The 20210-nt window shown below is 34.7% G+C and overlaps 1 protein-coding gene across 7 annotated transcripts in view; it reads left to right on the top strand.

Moving 5' to 3' along the window:
* Positions 1-10745, top strand: part of ESRRG (estrogen related receptor gamma) — a 604123-nt gene extending 593378 nt beyond the window's left edge. For all 7 annotated transcript variants that reach the window (XM_074222676.1, XM_074222674.1, XM_074222673.1 and 4 more), the window contains one exon: positions 6935-10745. In XM_074222676.1, the coding sequence (XP_074078777.1) occupies positions 6935-7179 (245 nt within the window). In that variant the 3' untranslated portion in view covers positions 7180-10745. The remainder of the gene's footprint in view (positions 1-6934) is intronic.
* The last annotated feature ends 9465 nt before the right edge of the window (positions 10746-20210 follow it).

Genomic DNA, 20210 nt, shown 5'->3' with positions numbered 1-20210 from the left:
TTTTTTATTTCTAATCTCTGAATCTTAACAATCCAGTAGGCTCAAATATTTTGAATATTTTCAAAAGGGTTTTATCCCATTTAAAAAATTTTAATATATTTACTTTAAGAACTAATTAGATAACTTTTAAAAAGTACAGATTTACTAAGTTAAGAAGTCTTCATTATTTTTGCAAGACTGAATTCTATGTATATATACATATGTAGATTTATATGTATATGTGTGTATACACACACACACACACACGTATTTAACCTTCAAATGGATTCTAATCCTTCTCTATCATTTAAAGACAAATGTTGGCACAGTTTTAGATTCAAATGAACTATATACAAAAAAGTAATTTCTGTTGATTCTCTGTCAGTGAATTATTCTGTCATTGCATTTTCTTTTACCTTCATTATGAAGACAATTTAAAAAGTTGTAGATTTAGATGTCTAAGCTTAAGATTTTTAAGATCTTTAAGCTTTTCATAATTGTCAAATGAAAATGCTAAAATTAAATTCTTTTAATTTTTTTAGGATTTAGGAAGAATCCAGAGGAATTCAATATATACATAATACGTGTGTGTATATATATATATATATGAAACCTATGCTACACTGCAATTTAAACAGACATTTTAGCTTTTCCTATCTGGCTTGTTTGCAACCATTACTTTCTAATATGGCATTCATTTAAATTATCAGCTTATTTTAAACATCTGGCTTTATTCAATAGTAATAAATGCCATGTTTATGCTTGGAAAATAGGGAATTGGCTTCTTGATAATGGCTGTCATATTTTCTGTAGCCACATATTCCTCCTATATGAATGTACGAGTATGTGACTTACTTACAAAACCTGAACCTGGTTAGAAGCATATTCCCTGTCTATAGGTTTGGAGCCAAGGAAACAATCTGTCATAAGTTCCCACTGTATTTTTCACATATTAAGGCAACTTTGAAAGTCCTTAGACCTTGATTTTATAGTAGCAATTGTTTTTGTTTAGAAGGAAAACTTGGAAGAGGACTTTTCTGGGGAGGAAGAACTAAGCTGCTCTGCTTGTCTTTTAGATATTTCAACTTCTACATCTTATTATTCTTTTCAAGTGTGCTGTAACTATTAGTTGAGGGTTACCAAAATTCATTCATTCAACAAATATTGTGGAGTACCTACTTTATGAAGGACTGAGGCAGAGTAGCATATCATTTGATAATTAAACTTAAGAGTTGGAGGATTTCTTTTTAAATCCTTAACTGTGTGATCCTGGACAAATCACTTAATCTCTCTGGACATCACTTTACTCATCTGTAACATGGAAATAATTGTAGTATTTATTTCACAGCATTATTATGAAGATCAAATAAGACAATGGATAATGTTAAAGTGCTTTTGCAAATGTGATTGATACTGGGTCATTTCACTCATATCTGACACTGCATAACTATTTGAAGTTTTCTTCAGAGATTCTGAAGTCATTTGCCATTTCTTTATGTAGTTCATTTCTCAGATGAGGAAACTGAGGTAAATAGGGTTAAATGCATTTCCAAGGAACAAAAAGTACCTGAGGCCAGGTTTGAATTCAGGAAGATGAGTTTTCCTGACTCCAGACCCAGCACTCAATGCACTGCATCACCTAGCTGTTCTAACCTTAAATTAGCACTATAATAAATTTCATCTATTTTCCTATCTTATTAAGTTCTAAAATGTTTTATTGGTTTCTTTGAACTTAAAAATAAATATGCTAGCTTGCTATTTAGTTTGTATGTCCATGGTAGGCTTACCTAGTTTAAGTCTCAACAGTGTCTTTAAAAAAAAAAAAGCAGCTGAAAAGTTGAAAATTCCATCATTTTCTCTCAATCATAAAATCGGAATAATTTTAGTTTTACTATTTAGGTAGAAGGGTTGCTGCAAAAAAATGAAATGAAATCTTATATGCAAAGTATTTTACAGCCTTAAACTATCACATGAATGTAAGCTACTAACATTACTGTTGGTAATGTAGGTAAATAATTTGATTCTCACTTTCTTCCTTGATAAAATGAGAGCACTGTTATCTAAAGCTATTTCTGCCTTTAAATTTTATGAGTTTATGAGAATTGGAAGAATGGGAAAGAGATGATCTCTGGTTCTCCTCCTGTCTGTTGGATCCTTCTCATTCTCCTTTGGCTAGATAATCATTCATATTATCAATATAAATCTCTTAACTATAGGCATTCCATAAGTATTTGTTCTAGATGCTCTTCTCTCTGAATCTTATTCTCTGTTTCTGTTTCTGTCTCTGTCTGTTTGTCTGTCTCTCTCTGTCTCTCTCTGTCTCTCTCTCCCTCTCCCCTCTACAGAGATAAAACTAAGCTCTAAAGTTCTCATACTAGGCTTCTGTTTTTCCACATTTTCTACTATCTACTGTATATTTAAATATAAATGTTCTATCAAAATCCCAAACTCAGTATGTCCAAAATTGGACTCAATATCTTTCTTTCCCAATCTGCTTCTTTAACAAATTTCCCTATTTCTGTCAAGCACTGTGCTATTCTCCTAGTTTTCCAGGTTTTTAATCTGATCATTATCATAGTTTTGTAATGTTTCACTTTGTATGCCCAATCAGTAACCAGAGTTTTTTGGTTCTGCCCTGACAACTTGTCTAATCACTACTCTCATATCACCTTCTTAGTTCATAATCTAATGTGTTCAATTGGTTGGGCCTTCTACTTGCTTGAACTCTCTCCCCACTCCACTCTGTCTTTCATACTGTTTCTTTTTTTTAGAATAAAAATTTAATTAGTCTTTCATGTTAGAAAGGATTTTTTTCAAATAATGAAAATATATCTTCCTCCAATGAGCACAATCTTCCCATAATTTTGTAAATGCCATTGAGTGTTTCCTCCACCAAATACATTTCCCTATGACCAAAGTGACAAAAAGCTCTTTAAATTCCATTCTACATTAAATAACCTGTTCCCCTGGTATACCTTCTCTCTCTCTCTCTCTCTCTCTCTCTCTCTCTCTCTCTCTCTCTGTCTGTCTCTCTCTCTCTCTCTGTACTTAAAGATTTTATTTATTTTGAGTTTTACAATTTTTCCCCCTAATCTTACTTCCCTCCCCCAACCCCCCACAGAAGGCAATTTGCCAGTCTTTACATTGTTTCCATGGTATACATTGATCCAAATTGAATGTGATGAGAGAGAAATCATATCCTTTTTTTTAAGGTTTTTGCAAGGCAAATGGGGTTAAGTTTCCATTCTATAAGTGTTATTTGAATGAATTTGAGGTCTTATATCGGTAAACTTTGTTTCATGGCAGTGTCCAGAAGGACAATAACCCTAGAATAAAAAATAACCACCAAAAAACCAATTACCCAATAATGTTTATGGTTTTACAATTTAAAAATATTTAAGCATCATACATATATATTTTATATTATATGTAATAATTATTTATAAATAAAATCATACTTTTCTTAAAACATGCAATAGATGAAGAGGAAGATTAAAGATTTAAAAATTACATTTAATTGATTTTCATGGGTTCACAAGGAAGGTCAGACAGTATCAAGATCAGGAAAAGCTATGACAAAGTGCAGAAAATGTTAGATCTGAAATGAAAGGTCCTGGGTTTGATCCCTAGCATTTTGAATTTGGGGAAAGTGCCTTTGAACCATGCTTCTCCCCATTTTCCCTTTTCTAAAATGAGGAAATTGAACTAGATGATCCTCTTAGTTTCTGTTCAACTTCTGTGATACTAAGAGTTGGATAACTATATTATTCATTTTTTTCATTTAAATCCCATTCCTTTGACATCTTCATCTTTGCCTTGTGGTGCCAGCAGTAGATGTGCTAAATTCAACTGGTCACCATCACTTCATTAAAGACATTCTTTCTATTAAAAAAGATTAACATAGGGGGCAGCTAGGTGGCACAGTGGATAGAGCACCGACCCTGGAGTCAGGAGTACCTGAGTTCAAATCCACACACTTAATAATTACCTAGCTGTGTGGCCTTGGGCAAGACACTTAACCCCATTGCCTTGCAAAAAAACCTAAAAAAAAAAAAAGAAAAAGATTAACATAGCTTCCATTTTTATTGATTCTGCATAAATCTCTAGACTTAGCCAAAAGAACAAAACACAGATCAAAACTACAAAGCCAGAACTTGAACCAGGATCTCTAATGGAGATTAATATTTTCCCCAGTAGTCTGCCAGCTGAATCATCGTCTAATTAAATTGTGCAGATTTAGTGAGTTTGCGTTTTAAGTATTAACAGAATCGAGAATGGGTATAGCCGAAATGAGTTAGAATCTTTTCTGTAAATGGGAAGTTAAATTATCACAGTAATTTGATTAAATCATTTTAAAATCTTTCAACCTAAATCATAGCCTTTAAAGAATAGTTTGAAGTCTTAATTGCTATTTGTGAGCGTATCTCTCTGCTGTTTGTTCTCGCCTCATTTCCTATGACATACTACAATATATCTCCTAGGGAATAAGAATACTGGGGAAAGAAAAGGCTTAGGGTAAGGGTGGGAATTGAGGTGGGGGTGGGAAGACTGTCTTTGAATATTTGAGGGGCTGTCAGTTTGGTAGGAGAATTAAGCTCATTCTTTGCAGTTTCCTAACTGGAGTGTGGAAAGGGAGGACAAATCTTGGCTTAATGTAAGAAGAGAGTTTTGAAAAAATGCAACTCTGTCAGTACTGAGGCACAGGTTGAGACTGTGTTGCCTCTTACCTAGAGTGTCCAAGGAGATATGGTCATGAATTAGTGTTGTTATTGAGAGTATTTACCATATTAGAGTCTGTACTAGAATGACCTCTGAGGACACTTTTAACTTTTTAAACAAAAGAAAAGCACCTGTTCCATCAAGGTACAGAATGTAGCATTCTAGAATCCTTATAAGCCTCTTAATTTATTTTTATCTATAGCTTTTTAAATAGTTTTAAATTTTTTTAATTTTCTGTTGTTTTCTTAGGGGTCAGTATGTTCTTACGGGCCAACAATGGTACTTGTGAATTCTGTCAACTGTCAATTCTGTCTATTTTTAAGTTGAACTTAGAAATGTTTTTGTTAAAAAAAAAACTACTTAGACAGGACAGATGTGAGTACATAAATGACAAGAAGAAAAAGGAATGAAGAGAGAAACATCTATAAGAAATAAAGATTTGTATGTGATATAGAGTATTTGATGACATAAGCTATTTAAGCTGCCTAATTTTTTTTTTTTCATAGAAGCAATTCCTTCATAGATTTCCATACGACAGAAGATCAACCCTATGTCAGGAAAAGGTTATAAGCATGACTGCCTTATCTTGCAGAACTTTTTTTTAAGTTCTTACAACAGTTACAGATTATTTAGAACCCTATTAGAGAATTCATCCATGACTACCTAATGAGGAAGGTTACTGCTTTATCAATAGTGTGACCAAAAGAGAAAAGATGATATTATAAAGAATGAGGCAGAAAGAAAAATTAGACTTAAGGGGGAAAATATGTCAGTGGCCCATATCCCTTTCTTTTCCTTTAATTAGATACAATACTTATTGTACTTTTAAAAATCAGTAGTCTTTTTGAAATTAAAGATTCCCACTTTTGTACAATCTATTCTTTGAATTGTGTGTAGGATTTGACTAACTGCATATATCTTAGGGCCTACATTCACTGAGAACCAGAATTATTAAACATGTAGAATCCCCAAAGGACTCCATTATGTGTAATTAACAGATAAACTGTCATCAGAATCAATAAAACGTGCTAAATGATTCAAACTTGTATATAATTAAGTGTCTGTTTTAGAGCCAGAGCTGTAACTTTTATTTTTTTTCTCCATTTGCACATTTCTTTTCAGAGAGATCATTGAACCAACCTTTTTAACCCTTCCTTTGCTGAAATTGAATTTTAAAATTATCCATTTTGGAGAAAGTTCCTGTTCCAAATATGAAGAATCTATGAGAAAGTTGTCATTTATAAGATGATACCTTTTCCTTCTGTAATGTAGATTGCCCATAGTATTAGACAGTTGTTAAAAGTACTATTGAATCTGGCATTTTATTGTGATTTCTATTGATTATGAAAAAGTGTCATGACCATACTGTTTATGGTTACCTCAGTTTCTGTTTTGTTAAGATCAGAATTACCTCTCCCCTCCCTTAATAATAAATATATATCTCTTGATTTTCAATTTACCAAGCAGTCTCCTCACTGAAATTCTAAGGTTTCAGTGATAGAGGATCTATTATCTTCAGTTTATAGATGAAGACATAGTTCCAGAGAAAGTCAAATGATTTTCCTGGAGACATATAGCTAGTTAAGAGTATTAGAGCTAAAACTGAAGCCCAGATCTCCCCTGACACCCCAGTTAGTGTTCTTTCCAATATACTAAGCTAGCTTTCAATTGGAATCATAATTGTCTTGAGGCTAGGTATGTGTCTTATACATTTTATAAAATATATAGATCTCATAGAAACTTAGATCTGGAAGGAATTTTTTTTTGAATTATCTAATCCAGCGCCCTCATTTTCCAGATAAGGACATTCTTAGAAATAAAGTGGCTTTTGTAGAATTATAGAGCAAGTTAATGCAAAGCTACAAACAGAATTCAGGCTCCCTGGTTCTCAGTTGAGTGATCTTTTCACTAGAGGATATACTTTATTCTGAATATCAGATAGCACTCAAATGTATGGGATAGATGAATTATTGTTACATGTTTAAATATGATTCCTTAAAAACCCAAATTAATGTATTAATGAAAACTCTAATTGTAAGTCTTCTCTCCTCCCATGGCAGCATCTGAAATTATTTGTCCATCATAGAATTTTTTAAAGTCTTACTTGTATAATAGATTTGAAAGTAATGTAAAGGTTATAATCAAATCAAATCTTATTAATAACTTGGATCAGCTTGAGGATAATACTTTTCTACTAATATTCTGCTAAACTATGTTTTGCATCTTTAATTTACAGATTCAATGCACATAGAAGATGTTGAAGCAGTTCAGAAACTTCAAGATGTCTTACATGAGGCTCTTCAAGATTATGAGGCTGGCCAGCACATGGAAGACCCTCGTCGGGCTGGCAAGATGTTGATGACTCTCCCACTTCTGAGGCAAACCTCTACCAAGGCTGTGCAGCATTTCTACAACATCAAATTAGAAGGCAAAGTTCCTATGCACAAACTTTTTTTGGAAATGCTGGAGGCCAAGGTTTGACTAAAAGCACCCCAGGTCTTCCCATCATGCTTGCTGAAAAAGGGAAAATAAATTGGAAAGTTAATGGCAAAGAAACTTTAACAACAACAACAAAATGACTGCACTGATCATTTAGCAGCAAGACTGTGATGCAGCTTTCAACTTCCTCTGTGTCTTTTGATGCAGTCTCTCTACTTTATCTCTTATCCTGTCATTCACTGTCTCCCCCTTTCTTTGTTCCTTCCTTTCCTCCAAGTGCCCCTTTCCACATCTCCCTTCCTCCCCTCTTCTCTCTCTCCTTACTTTCCCCTCATCATCCTTCCCTCCCTTTTCCTTTCTTCCTACATAACTTCCTTCCTTCCACTGAACTTTTTAAAAAAGGTCTCTAATTGAAGAGAGATGGAAGCCAGCCCTGCCAAAGGATGGAAATCCATAATATGGATGCCAGTGAACTTATTATGAACCATGATGTCCACAGTGACAAAGGAATCAAAGAGAGAACCATCGTACCTAACAATAAAATATAACACAATGAATTGACTCAATGCAGTATTAGATTTCATAGGAGCAGTCTCCAATTAGACGATCAGCAACGTGGCATTGGCTGCTTCTTACCATTGCATTTCCATCTAGATCAGTTACAGCCATTTGATTCCTTAATTGTTTTTTCAAGTCTTCCAATTTGTTAGGTTTAGCTACTATGTAACTTTTTCAGGGAATAGTTTAAGCTTTATTCATTCATGCAATACTAAAGAGAAAGAAAAATACTGCATTTTTGTGCTGGCTTTGAACAATGATGAACAATAATGAAGGACAAATGAATCCTGAAGGAAGATTTTTTAAAATGTTTTGTTTCTTCTTACAATGGAGATTTTTTTGTACCAGCTTTACACTTTTCAGCCATTTATTAATGAGGAAATTTATCTTATTCAAGCAATAGTTGAAGGGGAAGGTGCATATTATCACGGATGCAATTTATGTTGTGTGCCAGTCTGGTCCCAAACATCCAGTTTCTTAACATGAGCTCCGGTATAGCTAAATGTTCACTGACACAAGGGATTAGATTACACCTACAGGGGCTATGAATAGTCTAATGTATCAATACCCTGCATGGAAGACACATCTGTAGAACTGTTAGAAGAGCACATCTGTACCCCAAGAGGTAAAGTTGTCATTTTACTTCTAACTCTAACAGTGAAAAAGAATAGAAATATTGTTAATTTGCAAAGTTAGGAACATTTCACAGAAGGAGCTGTGAGCCAATATTAGTTTGATGGAATAAGTGAAATGCCAAAATGATCAGAAATTGATAACAATCACAAACACCTGATCAGATTCCAAAATCAGACTCGTATGAGTTTATTCATTTAGGATTTTGTTCTTTGGGACATGATTTCAAGTGGCAGTATTTTGTTTGTTTTTTTTTTAACCAATAGCAAAACAAGACTATGTGCTTTTCAACCAGTATCGTCACAGCATGAAAGTCAGTCAGGTTCAAGACTGTTAAGAGGTGTAATCTAATGTATAAATCAATTAGATGCCCCCAGAAAACTACAGTCGCTAAATAACCAATAAACAATAACCTCCATCCAACGCTATACCAATGTACCAGTATTAGTAGCTGCTCCCTGTATTATGTGAACATTCTTATTCTATGTACACAGATGTAATTAAAATTGTAATCCTAACAAACAAAAGAAATGTAGTTCAGCTTTTCAATGTTTCATGTTTGCTGTGCTTTTCGGAATTTTTATGTTGCATTCAAAGACTGTTGTCTTGTTCTTCTTGTGGTGTTTGGATTCTTGTGGTGTGTGCTTTTAGACACAGGGTAGAATTAGAGACAATATTGGATGTACAATTCCTCAGGAGATTACAGTAGTATATTCTATTCCTTACTGGTAATAAGGTTCTTCCTAATAATAATTTAGAGATTGAAACTCCAAACAAGTATTCATTATGAACAGAAACACATCAAAATCATAATATTTTCAAAACAAGGAATAATTTCTGTAACAATTTATTATAGAATACCAATGTATAGCTTAGAAATAAAACTTTGAATATTTCAAGAATATAGATAAGTCTAATTTTTAAATGCTGTAAATATGGCTTTTACTCAATCATCACTCAGATGTTGTTATTAACTCGCTCTGTGTTGTTGCAAAACTTTTTGGTGCGGACAAGTTTCCAAAACTATTGCTACTTCGTGTGCTTTAAACAAAATACCGTGGGGCTGATGTTCTATCAGCCTTGTGCTAGAAATACTGTGTATCTATCATTAGCTATATGGGATTATATTGTAGATTGTGGTTTCTCAGTAGAGAAGTGACTTAGTGTGATTCTAGATAAATCATCATTAGCAATTCATTCAGATGGTCAATAACTTGAAATTTATAGCTGTGATAGGAGTTCAGAAATTGGCACATCCCTTTTAAAATGACAGATTTAAAAAAAAAGTACAACTCCTGGGAAAAAAAAGGTGCTGATTCTATAAGATTATTTATATATATATATATAAGTGTTTAACAAAAATAATAATAATAATAATAATAATAATGTTTATTTTCCAGAAGATTTGTGCTGGTTTTAAGTTAACTACTATTCAACTACATATATATACTATAATATATATGTAATATAGCTAATATATAAACATTGTTTTCACTGTTATCACATTAAAGAACCTGGGCTTCAGAGTCAAAAGCCAAACAACCTAAGAGATAGAGATGTATTAAAGGAGTACAGTGCAAATTTTAGCTTTCTTTTTCAGTGACGTCTGGCCATACAAAAAGGACAACTGTCTCAAGATTAAGAAGCGAAACTGGTCAAAAGAACCATGTGGACTTTAGTAGGGCAGATGTTCATCTTAAAACCTTGCTGGAGAGGAGTTGTTCAAGGTTCAACCAAGACCACTTACTTAATGTGAAGTTTGGGAGAGTTTTAAAGATGTATGTTTTAGCCATGATGATTTTGATTTCTATGTTTGCTTCAGTTATATTTTTTCTTATTTAAAGCAATATGATTGTGTGACTCTCCGAAGTTACACTTGTGTTTCAATCAGATCAGATTGTTGTATTTATTCCACTATTTTGCATTTAAATGATAACATAAAAGATATAAAAAATTTAAAACTGCTATTTTTCTTATAGAAGAGGAAATGGGTGTTGGTGATTGTATTTTAATTATTTAAGCGTCTCTGTTTACCTGCCTAGGATAACATTTTATGGCAGTCTTATGTGCAAAGATCATAAAAAGGACAAAAAATTTAAACTGCTTATAATAATCCAGGAGTTGCATAATAGCCAGTAGTTTAAAAACGAAACGAAACAAAAACAAAAACCATGTCTATAGCTGTAGATGGGCTTCACATCTGTAAAGCAATCAATTGTATATTTTTGTGATGTGTATCATACTGTGTGCTCCAACAAATGTCCATTTGTGTAAATGTATTTATTTTATATTGTATATATTGTTAAATGCAAAAAGGAGATATGATTCTGTAACTCCAATCAGTTCAGATGTGTAACTCAAATTATTATGCCTTTCAGGATGATGGTAGAGCAATATTAAACAAGCTTCCACTTTTGGTTGCTCTTGTGTCTTGTTTCCTTTTTTCCCCCCCCTTAAATTTGAAACAACCAAATCAATAAACATTGCTTTGTTACTTCAATTCAAAGAGTAGCTCAGGGTACCTGTCCCCTTAAAATAAAGTAGGAGTATAAATAAGAGCTATATAAAGGCTTGTCAGAATGAATTCCAGGGTGCCATAAGACATTTTGCATATTTAAGAGTATGCAAAATGTCTCCTGGCACATTAGAATTCATTCTGACAAGCCTTTATATAGCTCTTATTTAATCTTAAAGCATCTCCACATCAACCTGCATTACTCAAAATCATCGCCTCTCTGTCAATGTCATAACAGAAAACTTTCCTCCTATTTTAAGATCATATTAAAACTGCTAGAGATACCTATTATTTCCCTCCATCAACAATTAAATTCCCTCAGCCCCCCCACCCACCCCCTGAGTTTAGCTTGTCAGCAAACCCACATGTGCTTTGCAGATAGGCTAGTGATAGCTGGCCTGCATTTCTGAGTGGGGAGTTGGTAGCGAGAGAGAGAGAGAGAGAGAGAGAGAGAGAGAGAGAGAGAGAGAGAGAGAGAGAGAGAGAGAGAGCTGTTCATTAAGAGTGGGAGCTGTTCTTGAAATTCAAAGGGTTAAATAGCTCAGCTTAGAGACACACTCACTGGTCCTCCCTCCGCCTCCATCCCCCTCCCTTGCCTTCTACGTTTGCAAAGGTCGAAGCCCTTGCTGCTTGGGGTCAAGCTGTTCTTCCAGTGGACCCTTCTGGAGGCATCACAGAAGTGCTAATGTGTTCTTTCCTTGCCTTTTTAGCCTATCTTGATAGTATTTTGTCATTGTGCTTGCCCAGTATATTTCTCACCTTTCAGTGGCAGCTGGTTCTCTGGAGAAGAAAGCTGATGACACAAAGAGGACTAAACTGAGTGGCATTCGGGGACTTGAAATTACTGAAATCACTAAAGCTAGCTAGATCCTCAGATAACTTCGTGTATGTTTTTCTTTTTTCTTTTTTATCTATTTTTCTATGTTTTAAAGTACTATAATAAAGTATGATATAGAGGGCAGCAGCTTTTGCCTTTGATATTTTATTGGTAGTTGAGAAGCTCTCAAAAAGTATGATAGACAACTTCAAAAATGGCAATCATACATGAAATCTTCAAATGAAATCCTAATTTTTTTCCCCCTCAAGAATGGCATTGACAGTGTATCAAACTTTGTCTAACTGAATCTTTCTTCTCAAATCAGAGGTATTGTTCAGGGTTTTTCCACTAAGGCATAAGAGATCATTGGAGCTTTAGACTGAGAGGAAAAGCATCATTAAAAGAAATGGCTCTGAACATTTAGCATATTGGAGTTTGCCAAGTGTAAACAATAGTCTACTCTCTTTAAGATGCTTAAGTTTTTTTTTTTTGTTTTTTTTAAGTTGGGATTTTTTTACTTTTCTTTTACTGGTTTCTTATTGATAATCCTTTTACTGGCTGACATTGCTTCATAGATACAGCACCAGGATATTAGAAAACAAAAAAGTTCTCCATATAACTGGACCAGTTTATTGAATTATAAGAAAAGACCAAAAAGGTGGGGGGCACAAAACCAGTGAAATATTGCCCTCAACTTCACTGACCTCCACTTTCCCCTCCCCCCAACAAAACACATTTTATTTCATGACTCCCAAGCTGCTTCTGGTTATGCCCCATATAAAAACAGAGATGCCTGCTCACAGACTTGGTCTGCAGAATAGCTAACGATCTTTTTTTCATTCCCCCACTCTGCTCCCCCCCCACCTCATTTTCTCAGTCCTGGACCTTTTCCCCTTCATTTGGCCCTTGACAGATCTTTGAAGGCAATATGGGACTGGCTTTCGCTACAAAACTAAGTACAAATCCCTTTCCCTGCAAACCTAAGTACAAATCTTAGTAAATTTGGATCACTCTCTATGGTGTCTCTTACTGATTAAGTTGCTCTTTTGGGGCAATTGGGATGGAATATTTTGTTGTCTGTTTTTTTTGTATTTTGTTTACACCTTTTACCTATCACCTTTTTTTTTTTCCAATTTATTTTGGACCAAACCCTAAAGGAAAAAAAGGGACTTTTTTTTTGAGTTTAATGTTTAGACCATGCGTGCAATGCTTTTGAAAGTTCAACAGCTCCCTAAGACTAACATTTACATCAATGTTTCTAGAGGGTTTAACACCCCAAGTCGAGTTTCTGATGGTCCTTTGGTAGTATGGGGAGAAATGACACAAAAACAAGTCGTTGTGGATTGATTACATACAGTATCTTATTAAGCAAAATAGAAAAGAAAGGAATTTCAAAATATAATCCTTTCCCAGGGGTATTTGTCTTGTTCTCCATGAAGTTAAAGGTCTGAAATAATGTGCCCATCAGGAGCTCAATGTTGCATGTCCATGCCAGTTGGTCCAAGGGCTTGTTATGATGGTAATGACCTGCTTGAAACGTGAGCTCCGATGGCAACAATACAATTGCTACCAGCTCACCCGCTGGGAGAAATATTTTATTATTGTCAAATGTCCTCCACAGAGATTTGTTTTGCCTGTTCCTGTTTAAATTAAATTCAAAGCAGAACTGCATTATTATTTCTCTGGAGTATATTTGAAATAAACAACTAGCCTCAAAATTCAGGATTCCTGGCTAGCTCAAATTTGTTTATTAGCAGAAAAATGACAATAGGTGACAACATAGCTGCAGGAATATTTTCATGGCTATGGTACCAAGAAGGAAATTTATACACTGAACTCATGGTCTAACAGCATTGGAACTCCCTTCTTCATTAAAGACAAGCCAAATAAATAATGGACTCTTTCACTGGCTTTACAAACTTAAAAAAAACAAATGTCTCTTGACACTACAGCTTTGGGGGGAAAATGCACAGAACTTTGGGAATGAATTATTCCTAAAATTTTAAATTGAGATTGAGTTGAAATGTGTCCCCCCTCACTCCCTTCAAACCACAATAAAACCCCTGCTAGGATTCTTGTCACTGAATGAGAAAATATAACTGGTTATATGACTTAAGTAATCTCTGAGTAGGCTCATATTTTTCTACTGAATTCTTCAACATGGTTTTCAAGAGAGGAAAATATTTCATGAATGAAATCACTTGCTTTATCTAACCGATTTTAAACATGTGCTAGTTCCAGATTAGAACTTTTTGCATTATGTCTAAATCTACATAAGCTGAGGGAGTTTCAGAGGATCTCAGTTCAGATCCAGCCCATAACATTTACTATCACTGTGACTTGATGCAATTCATTCAATCTCTGGGTCTCAGTTTCCTCATGTGTAAAATGAAACGAATGGTTACTAGATTACATCTAACTTCCCTTTCACCTCTGAAGCTATGATCCTATGATCGTATAGACTAAAGTAAAAACTAGGGCACATTTCTTGAAAAGTTTATTGAGCCTAAAAATAAGAATAAACTTTTCACATGAATGTTTACATTGAGAAGGTGAATTTTTGTCAAATAAGGTGAAGATGGAAAGAATTTTTTATTATCTGAACAATGTAATAGCATCAGAGAATTTCTGAGTTAGAAGGGACTTTGTTGATCATCTCATTTCAACCATGGCTAAAAATGCATCTGTTTTCCAAAGGCAGTGGTTATCCAGTCTTCTAAGAAAGAGCAATCCATGTTCTTTCATCCCAGTCCATTCCACTCTGAGATGGCTCAAATTTTTAGGAAGTGTTTCCCAAAAGTAAGCCTGAATTTTTTTTCTTTTCATGTATGTATGTGTGTGTGTGTTTCTATATATATATATATATATATATATATATATATATATATATATATATATCCATCACGAGTAGTTCTATGCAACAAAAATAAAATCTTTCATGTCATGGTTCTGTTGCAATTACCATCCTTATGGTTTCTCCCTGCAAAATAAGTTTATCTCTCAACTGATCTGAATCCATGACCTGAACTGAAGTCCTTGGCTATGCTAGTCATACCATCTCTTGTATACTCCATTATTTGTGCCTTTTTTAAATGCAGTGCCCAGAACTTAACACAATATTTCAAGTGTTTTATGACTATGGTGAAATATGAAGGGATCATCACCTTTTCCCTATAACTCTGCCCTCTCAATTTTTCATTGTATGTCAATGAATTTGCCTTTATATTAGACCCCTTTCTCCCAAGATTCTTTCATCTTCTGGTTCTTACTGAGACCTGGTTCCCTGAAAAAAATTAGCTTCCTTGGCTATTCTTCCCTGAACTCAATGTACATTTGTTCATTCTTCTTCCTTCTCCCATTGCTGGACCAGGAGTAGTTTGTCATTTCGCTCTCAAAAGGATTAAGGCAAACGAGCTAAGTAACTTAACCTGGAGCTACACAGTTAATAATAAAAACAATAAAGAGTTAATAAGATAATGAGTCTGAGTTGGATTTGAACTCATCTCTTCCTAACCCAGACCCAGGTCTTTAGCCACTGAGCCATCTAGCTGCCTACCCCTATATAAGAGGACTTCAACACTCATAGTTGTTCTTTCCTGAAAAATTCTTTATCAATCTCATCAAACTCAATGGTCTGCCCTCCATCTCATCCTATAGAAATGATCTAGTCCTTAATCATACCATCACTCACTATCACTCAACCCATTTCTATAATCAAGAATCCTAAAATTTCTCTATCTGACCCTAACTTCATATCATTCTATATCTCTCTATCCCTTTCTCTTCCTAAACTTACTCTTCATCCTATCATTCACCTTTAATTCCCAGGGCTTTCTTAGGCCATCATCCTACCTCTGACTCACTGGCATTTTCCCCTTCCCAATTCTGATCCTACTTCATCTTCCTCTACTCTCTAAACCTTTACTTGCTACTTTATCCTATTGCCACTTATCCCTTCAAAACAAACCCTAACTTTGATTATCCCTTCTTTCTATTCACATCATCTGCTCTTTCTCAAAAATCTCTGAATGGTGAAGTCAGATAAGTGTGCCACCTGGGTCCACATTGTTAGACTTCAGCTGGTACCACAGTGCTACAAGGAAAACCCACTCTTTCCTAATTGATTATAATACACTTAACATAGAGGCTTTTTCAATCCTTTTTTTCCTTCTCAAGTCTCCCACACCAGTGTTGTCAAATTCACATAGAAACAGTGACCACTGATCCAACCATAAAGATCCTTGCAGGCTGCATATTGTTTTATTTTTAAAATGTAATGTAATATGTGTTTCAGTGTACTTTTTCTTATTTTGTTAAATATTTCCCAATGCCATTTTAATCTTATTCAGTACCACTCAGACTAATACTAGCATGGGCCCACTGGTCTATATTTGATACCTCCTACAGAATCTCAATAGAGAATTCTGTCTCATTTTTCCCAAGAAAATAATAATTAATAATAATAATGATGATGATAATAATAGCTAATATTTATGTAGCAGTTTATAAACATCACATTTAATCATCTGAAATATATTATTATCCCCATTTTATAATTGAGGAAATGAAGCAGAAACTATTAAATATTTTGCCCAAGGCCTCACAGCTAATAAATGTATGGATTAGGATTTGAACTCAGATTTTTTGACTCCAAGTTCAGTATTCTATGTATTATGCCACTTAACTATCTCTAAAGATTAACTCTCCCACCCCACTCTCTTATTTTCTCCTTCTATACTCTAGCTTCTAATGAAGAAGTGATGCTTCATTTAAACAATCCCTATATTTGTAGGGGTTTTTTTAGGTTTTTTAAAGCAAATGGGGTTAAGTGGCTTGCCCAAGGTCACACAGCTAGGTAATTATTAAGTGTCTGAGACTGGATTTGAAGCCAGGTACTCCTGACTCCAGTATTTGTAGTTTTGACTTCATTCCCATCTGTGGCAGGATTTCCTCACAATAATATCCTTTCTCCCTAATCTTCAATCTCTCCCCATCTACAGGATTCCTCCTGCTGTGTATGAATATGGTCAGACCTCCAAATTCTTAAAAACCCCTCACTTGCCTCCACAATTTCCTCAAGCAATATTCCTTCTCCCTTTGACAAAGTCCTAGAAAAATTTACTCCTGTTGCATCCACTTCCTCTATTCTCTTCCCATCTCCTTGCAATCTGGTTTACAATCTCATTAATGAACTTAAAATTACTTGCTCTTTAATTTCCCCTGATTTCTTGATTCCTCCAAATTTACTGCCTACAAATATTCCCGAGTCTTCCCAATCCTTAAACAATTATCATTAGTCCCTACCATCTCCACAAGCTATTATCCTAAATGTCTTTTCCTTTACTCAGTCAAATAACTTGGAAAAGCTGTCTTCATTCCCCATATCTACTTCATCTTTCTCTTCTAAACTCCCTTCAGTCTGGATCTTGACCTTATTATTCAACAGAAACTTCTCTCGGCAACATTATCAATGACTTCTTAATTTTCTCCTCCAAATCCAATAGACTTTTCTCAGTCCTCATCCTTGAGCTCTTTGTAACATTTGACACTGCTGATCACCTCTTCCTAGGCACTCTTTCCTTTTCTAGGTTTTCTGGGCTCTGTTCTCTTTGTTTTCCCCCTTCCTATCTAGAAACTCTTTTTTTAGATTTTTTTTTTGCCCACTTTTCCTCCCTACTCAATATAACTTTGGATAATCTATTCTGTACATCCTCTCTTTAAAAACTATTTCCTTCACCCTCTATTTCCCTATGTTATCAGGAACAACTCAGAGAATCCTATGGAATCAGACAAAGACAAGCAGATGGAAATATGGATAGAAGAATTTTCAGAATTTTGTGGGGATCTCTGTGTCCCATTCCCTCACCCAGTCATAGTGCCTCCACTACCTTGTTTATGAAATCTCCTAAAAAGCCATATAGCATTTCCATCAGCCTGGCCCACCTACCCTCAATCTTCACCTCTATGGAGATTTCTTCAGTTGTTGCAGTTGGTTGCCATCTGTACTTGCTACTATTTGCTTTGTATAAGACACATGAATATGACTTGTCCTGATCCCCTTTCTCTTTCTCCTGTTATTCCTTCTTCAGAGAGCTTGCATTCATTTTATTTCATTTAGTAGAGAGCTTGCTTTCTTTTAGGCAAAAAGGCAGAAACCTTTTTTTTTGTTTGAGAAGTCATTAGTGATCTCTTTACATCTAAACTCTCAGGTAAAGAGGTAAAAGATTTGATTACTTATTCCAAAAGGAGTGATATTTAATGCACTACAAAAAAATAAGCACTTCCCCAGCTTTGTTTTTATAATAAAATAAATGACAAAAAGATCTTGCTATTAAAATTTGGGGGTTTTTTGACATTCATTGAAGGAAATTTTAAAATTTTCTTCTCTAATTCTGTTCTCTTAGGAAAAGAGAGCCCAGGCTCTTAAAAATACAGCCAGAGTTATTTCTTTATTAAAGATAGAGCTTAGCTGACTTTCATTTAAAGGTATTTTAAAATACAGGAAAGGAGAATATGAATTCTTAAAAATAGGGGACAAAAAAAGGAATTAAAAGAGAAAATAGAAGATAAAGAATGGTTCTATAGTACTGTACAGAGGAATTGATCATATCCAGAGGAAGACAAGGAGGATAAGTTTTCAAATAGGTGATATAATAAATGATTAAAGAATCAGTTTCATTTTATTTTGGTTCCATTCAACCTTGTTTCTTTGTAGCCCCATTTCACCTTTGCCTGCTTTTCCTACTGTGCCCAGTGGAAGCATGGTCCTATTATTAACTCACTTTCCTTTCAGTCTTGAATTTTTTCTCTTATACTCCATCTTCTAAGACCCTCTGAAACTCAACACTCCTCTAAAGATACCATATCGCCATACCTTGCCGCATCTCCAATTTTGTTCTTCTTTTTATTATTTTTATAAATCAAGTGGTTAAGTGACTTGCCCAAGGCCTCACAGCTAAATAAGTATTAAGTGTCCGAGGTCACATTTAAACTCAAGTCCTTCTAACTCTAGGGCCAGTGCTCTTTCCACTGCCACTTACCTGCCCCCACCTCTTCAATTTTTATCTTTCTCATGGTCTCCTTACTCCTAGGACAGGAGAAGAGAATCAGCATCATTTAGTGCCCCTTCCATGCACTCTCTCATCAACTCTTAAATACTCTTCTCTTGTCATTGATACCATTCCCTCTTTTTTTTTTAACAAGGCAATGGGGTTAAGTGACTTGCCCAAGACCACACAGTTAGGTAATTATTAAGTGTCTGAGGTTGAATTTGAACTCAGGTTCTCCTGACTCCAGGGCCCGGTAATCTAGCCACCTAGCTGCCCCCATTTTCTCTTTTGAAGGTAACATGGTATAATTATATTACACTGATAAAATCTTTTTCATTGTCATATGTAGCCCTCTGGATTACTCTTCCATTTCTCAATGAATTTGTCCTTTGGTTCAGTCCTCCTCTGCATCTTAGTACCTCTAATATAACCTTTTCTCTGCATCTACCAATTTCATCAATTATCTGACCTCTTCCACTCTTATTTAATAATTAAAATAATAAACATAATAACTAACATTTGAATAATTCATTGAGGCTTTGCCAAGTGCTTCACATAGAGTATTCTATGTGATTATCACAGCATCACTTTGAGATAAGTGCTATTATTATTTCCATTTTTTTTCAATCAAGCAACTTGAAGTCCAGAGAGGTTGTGAGTTACTCAGGGCTACAATTAGTGTTTGAGGCAGGATTCACATTCATATTTTTTCTGACTCCAACTCCAGTGTTCTATCCTCCATGCCACTTAGATGTCTACTTCAACCAGGCACAGATGGAGTCTTACTTTTCAACTCACTGTCACCTAGTGTCAGATCCTAGCACCTAATAGCAGAATTAGATGATTTCATAAAAATTCTCAAGAAAATATATTCTGGGGGCAGCTAGATGGCTCAGTGGATAGAGCACTGGCCCTGGAGTCAGGAGGACCTGAGTTCAAATCAGGTCTCAGACACTTAAAAATTACCTAGCTGTATGACCTTGGACAAGTCACTTAACCCCATTGCCTTGAATAAAAAAATTTAAAAATATATATATTCTGCTTTGTTTTGTTTTGCTTTCACTCCAGATATTAAGGCATTGGGAAATAACTCGAGTTAGCTCATTTTCAATTAGTTTAATTTACTCATACATAAGTGAAACAAATGGAAATGAAACATAGAATCTTTTTTTTTTTCATATTGTAGCCTCTAATTTTGCTTAACACACTCACAGTACTATTTTTACAATAATAGTTTGGGTCTCAATTGCTTCCAAATACTCATTACTTCAATTGGGAAAACATGACTAAAGTCAGTCAGCTAGTAAATATTAATTAAGCACCTGTTATGTCCCAGGATCTCTGTTAAGTTCTAGGGATAAGAATAAAGGCAAGAGATAGTCTTTCCTTCCAAGAAATTTGCAGTCTAATGGAGAAGACAATATGAAAAAAATTTTATACAAACAAGACATAGACTAAATTGGAAATAATCTTCACAGAGAAAGCAATATTATTAAGGGAA

Source organism: Macrotis lagotis, chromosome 2 (assembly GCF_037893015.1).
Source record: "Macrotis lagotis isolate mMagLag1 chromosome 2, bilby.v1.9.chrom.fasta, whole genome shotgun sequence".
Classification (NCBI taxonomy): Eukaryota; Metazoa; Chordata; class Mammalia; order Peramelemorphia; family Peramelidae; genus Macrotis; species Macrotis lagotis.
This window is presented reverse-complemented; position numbering and strand designations above follow the sequence as displayed.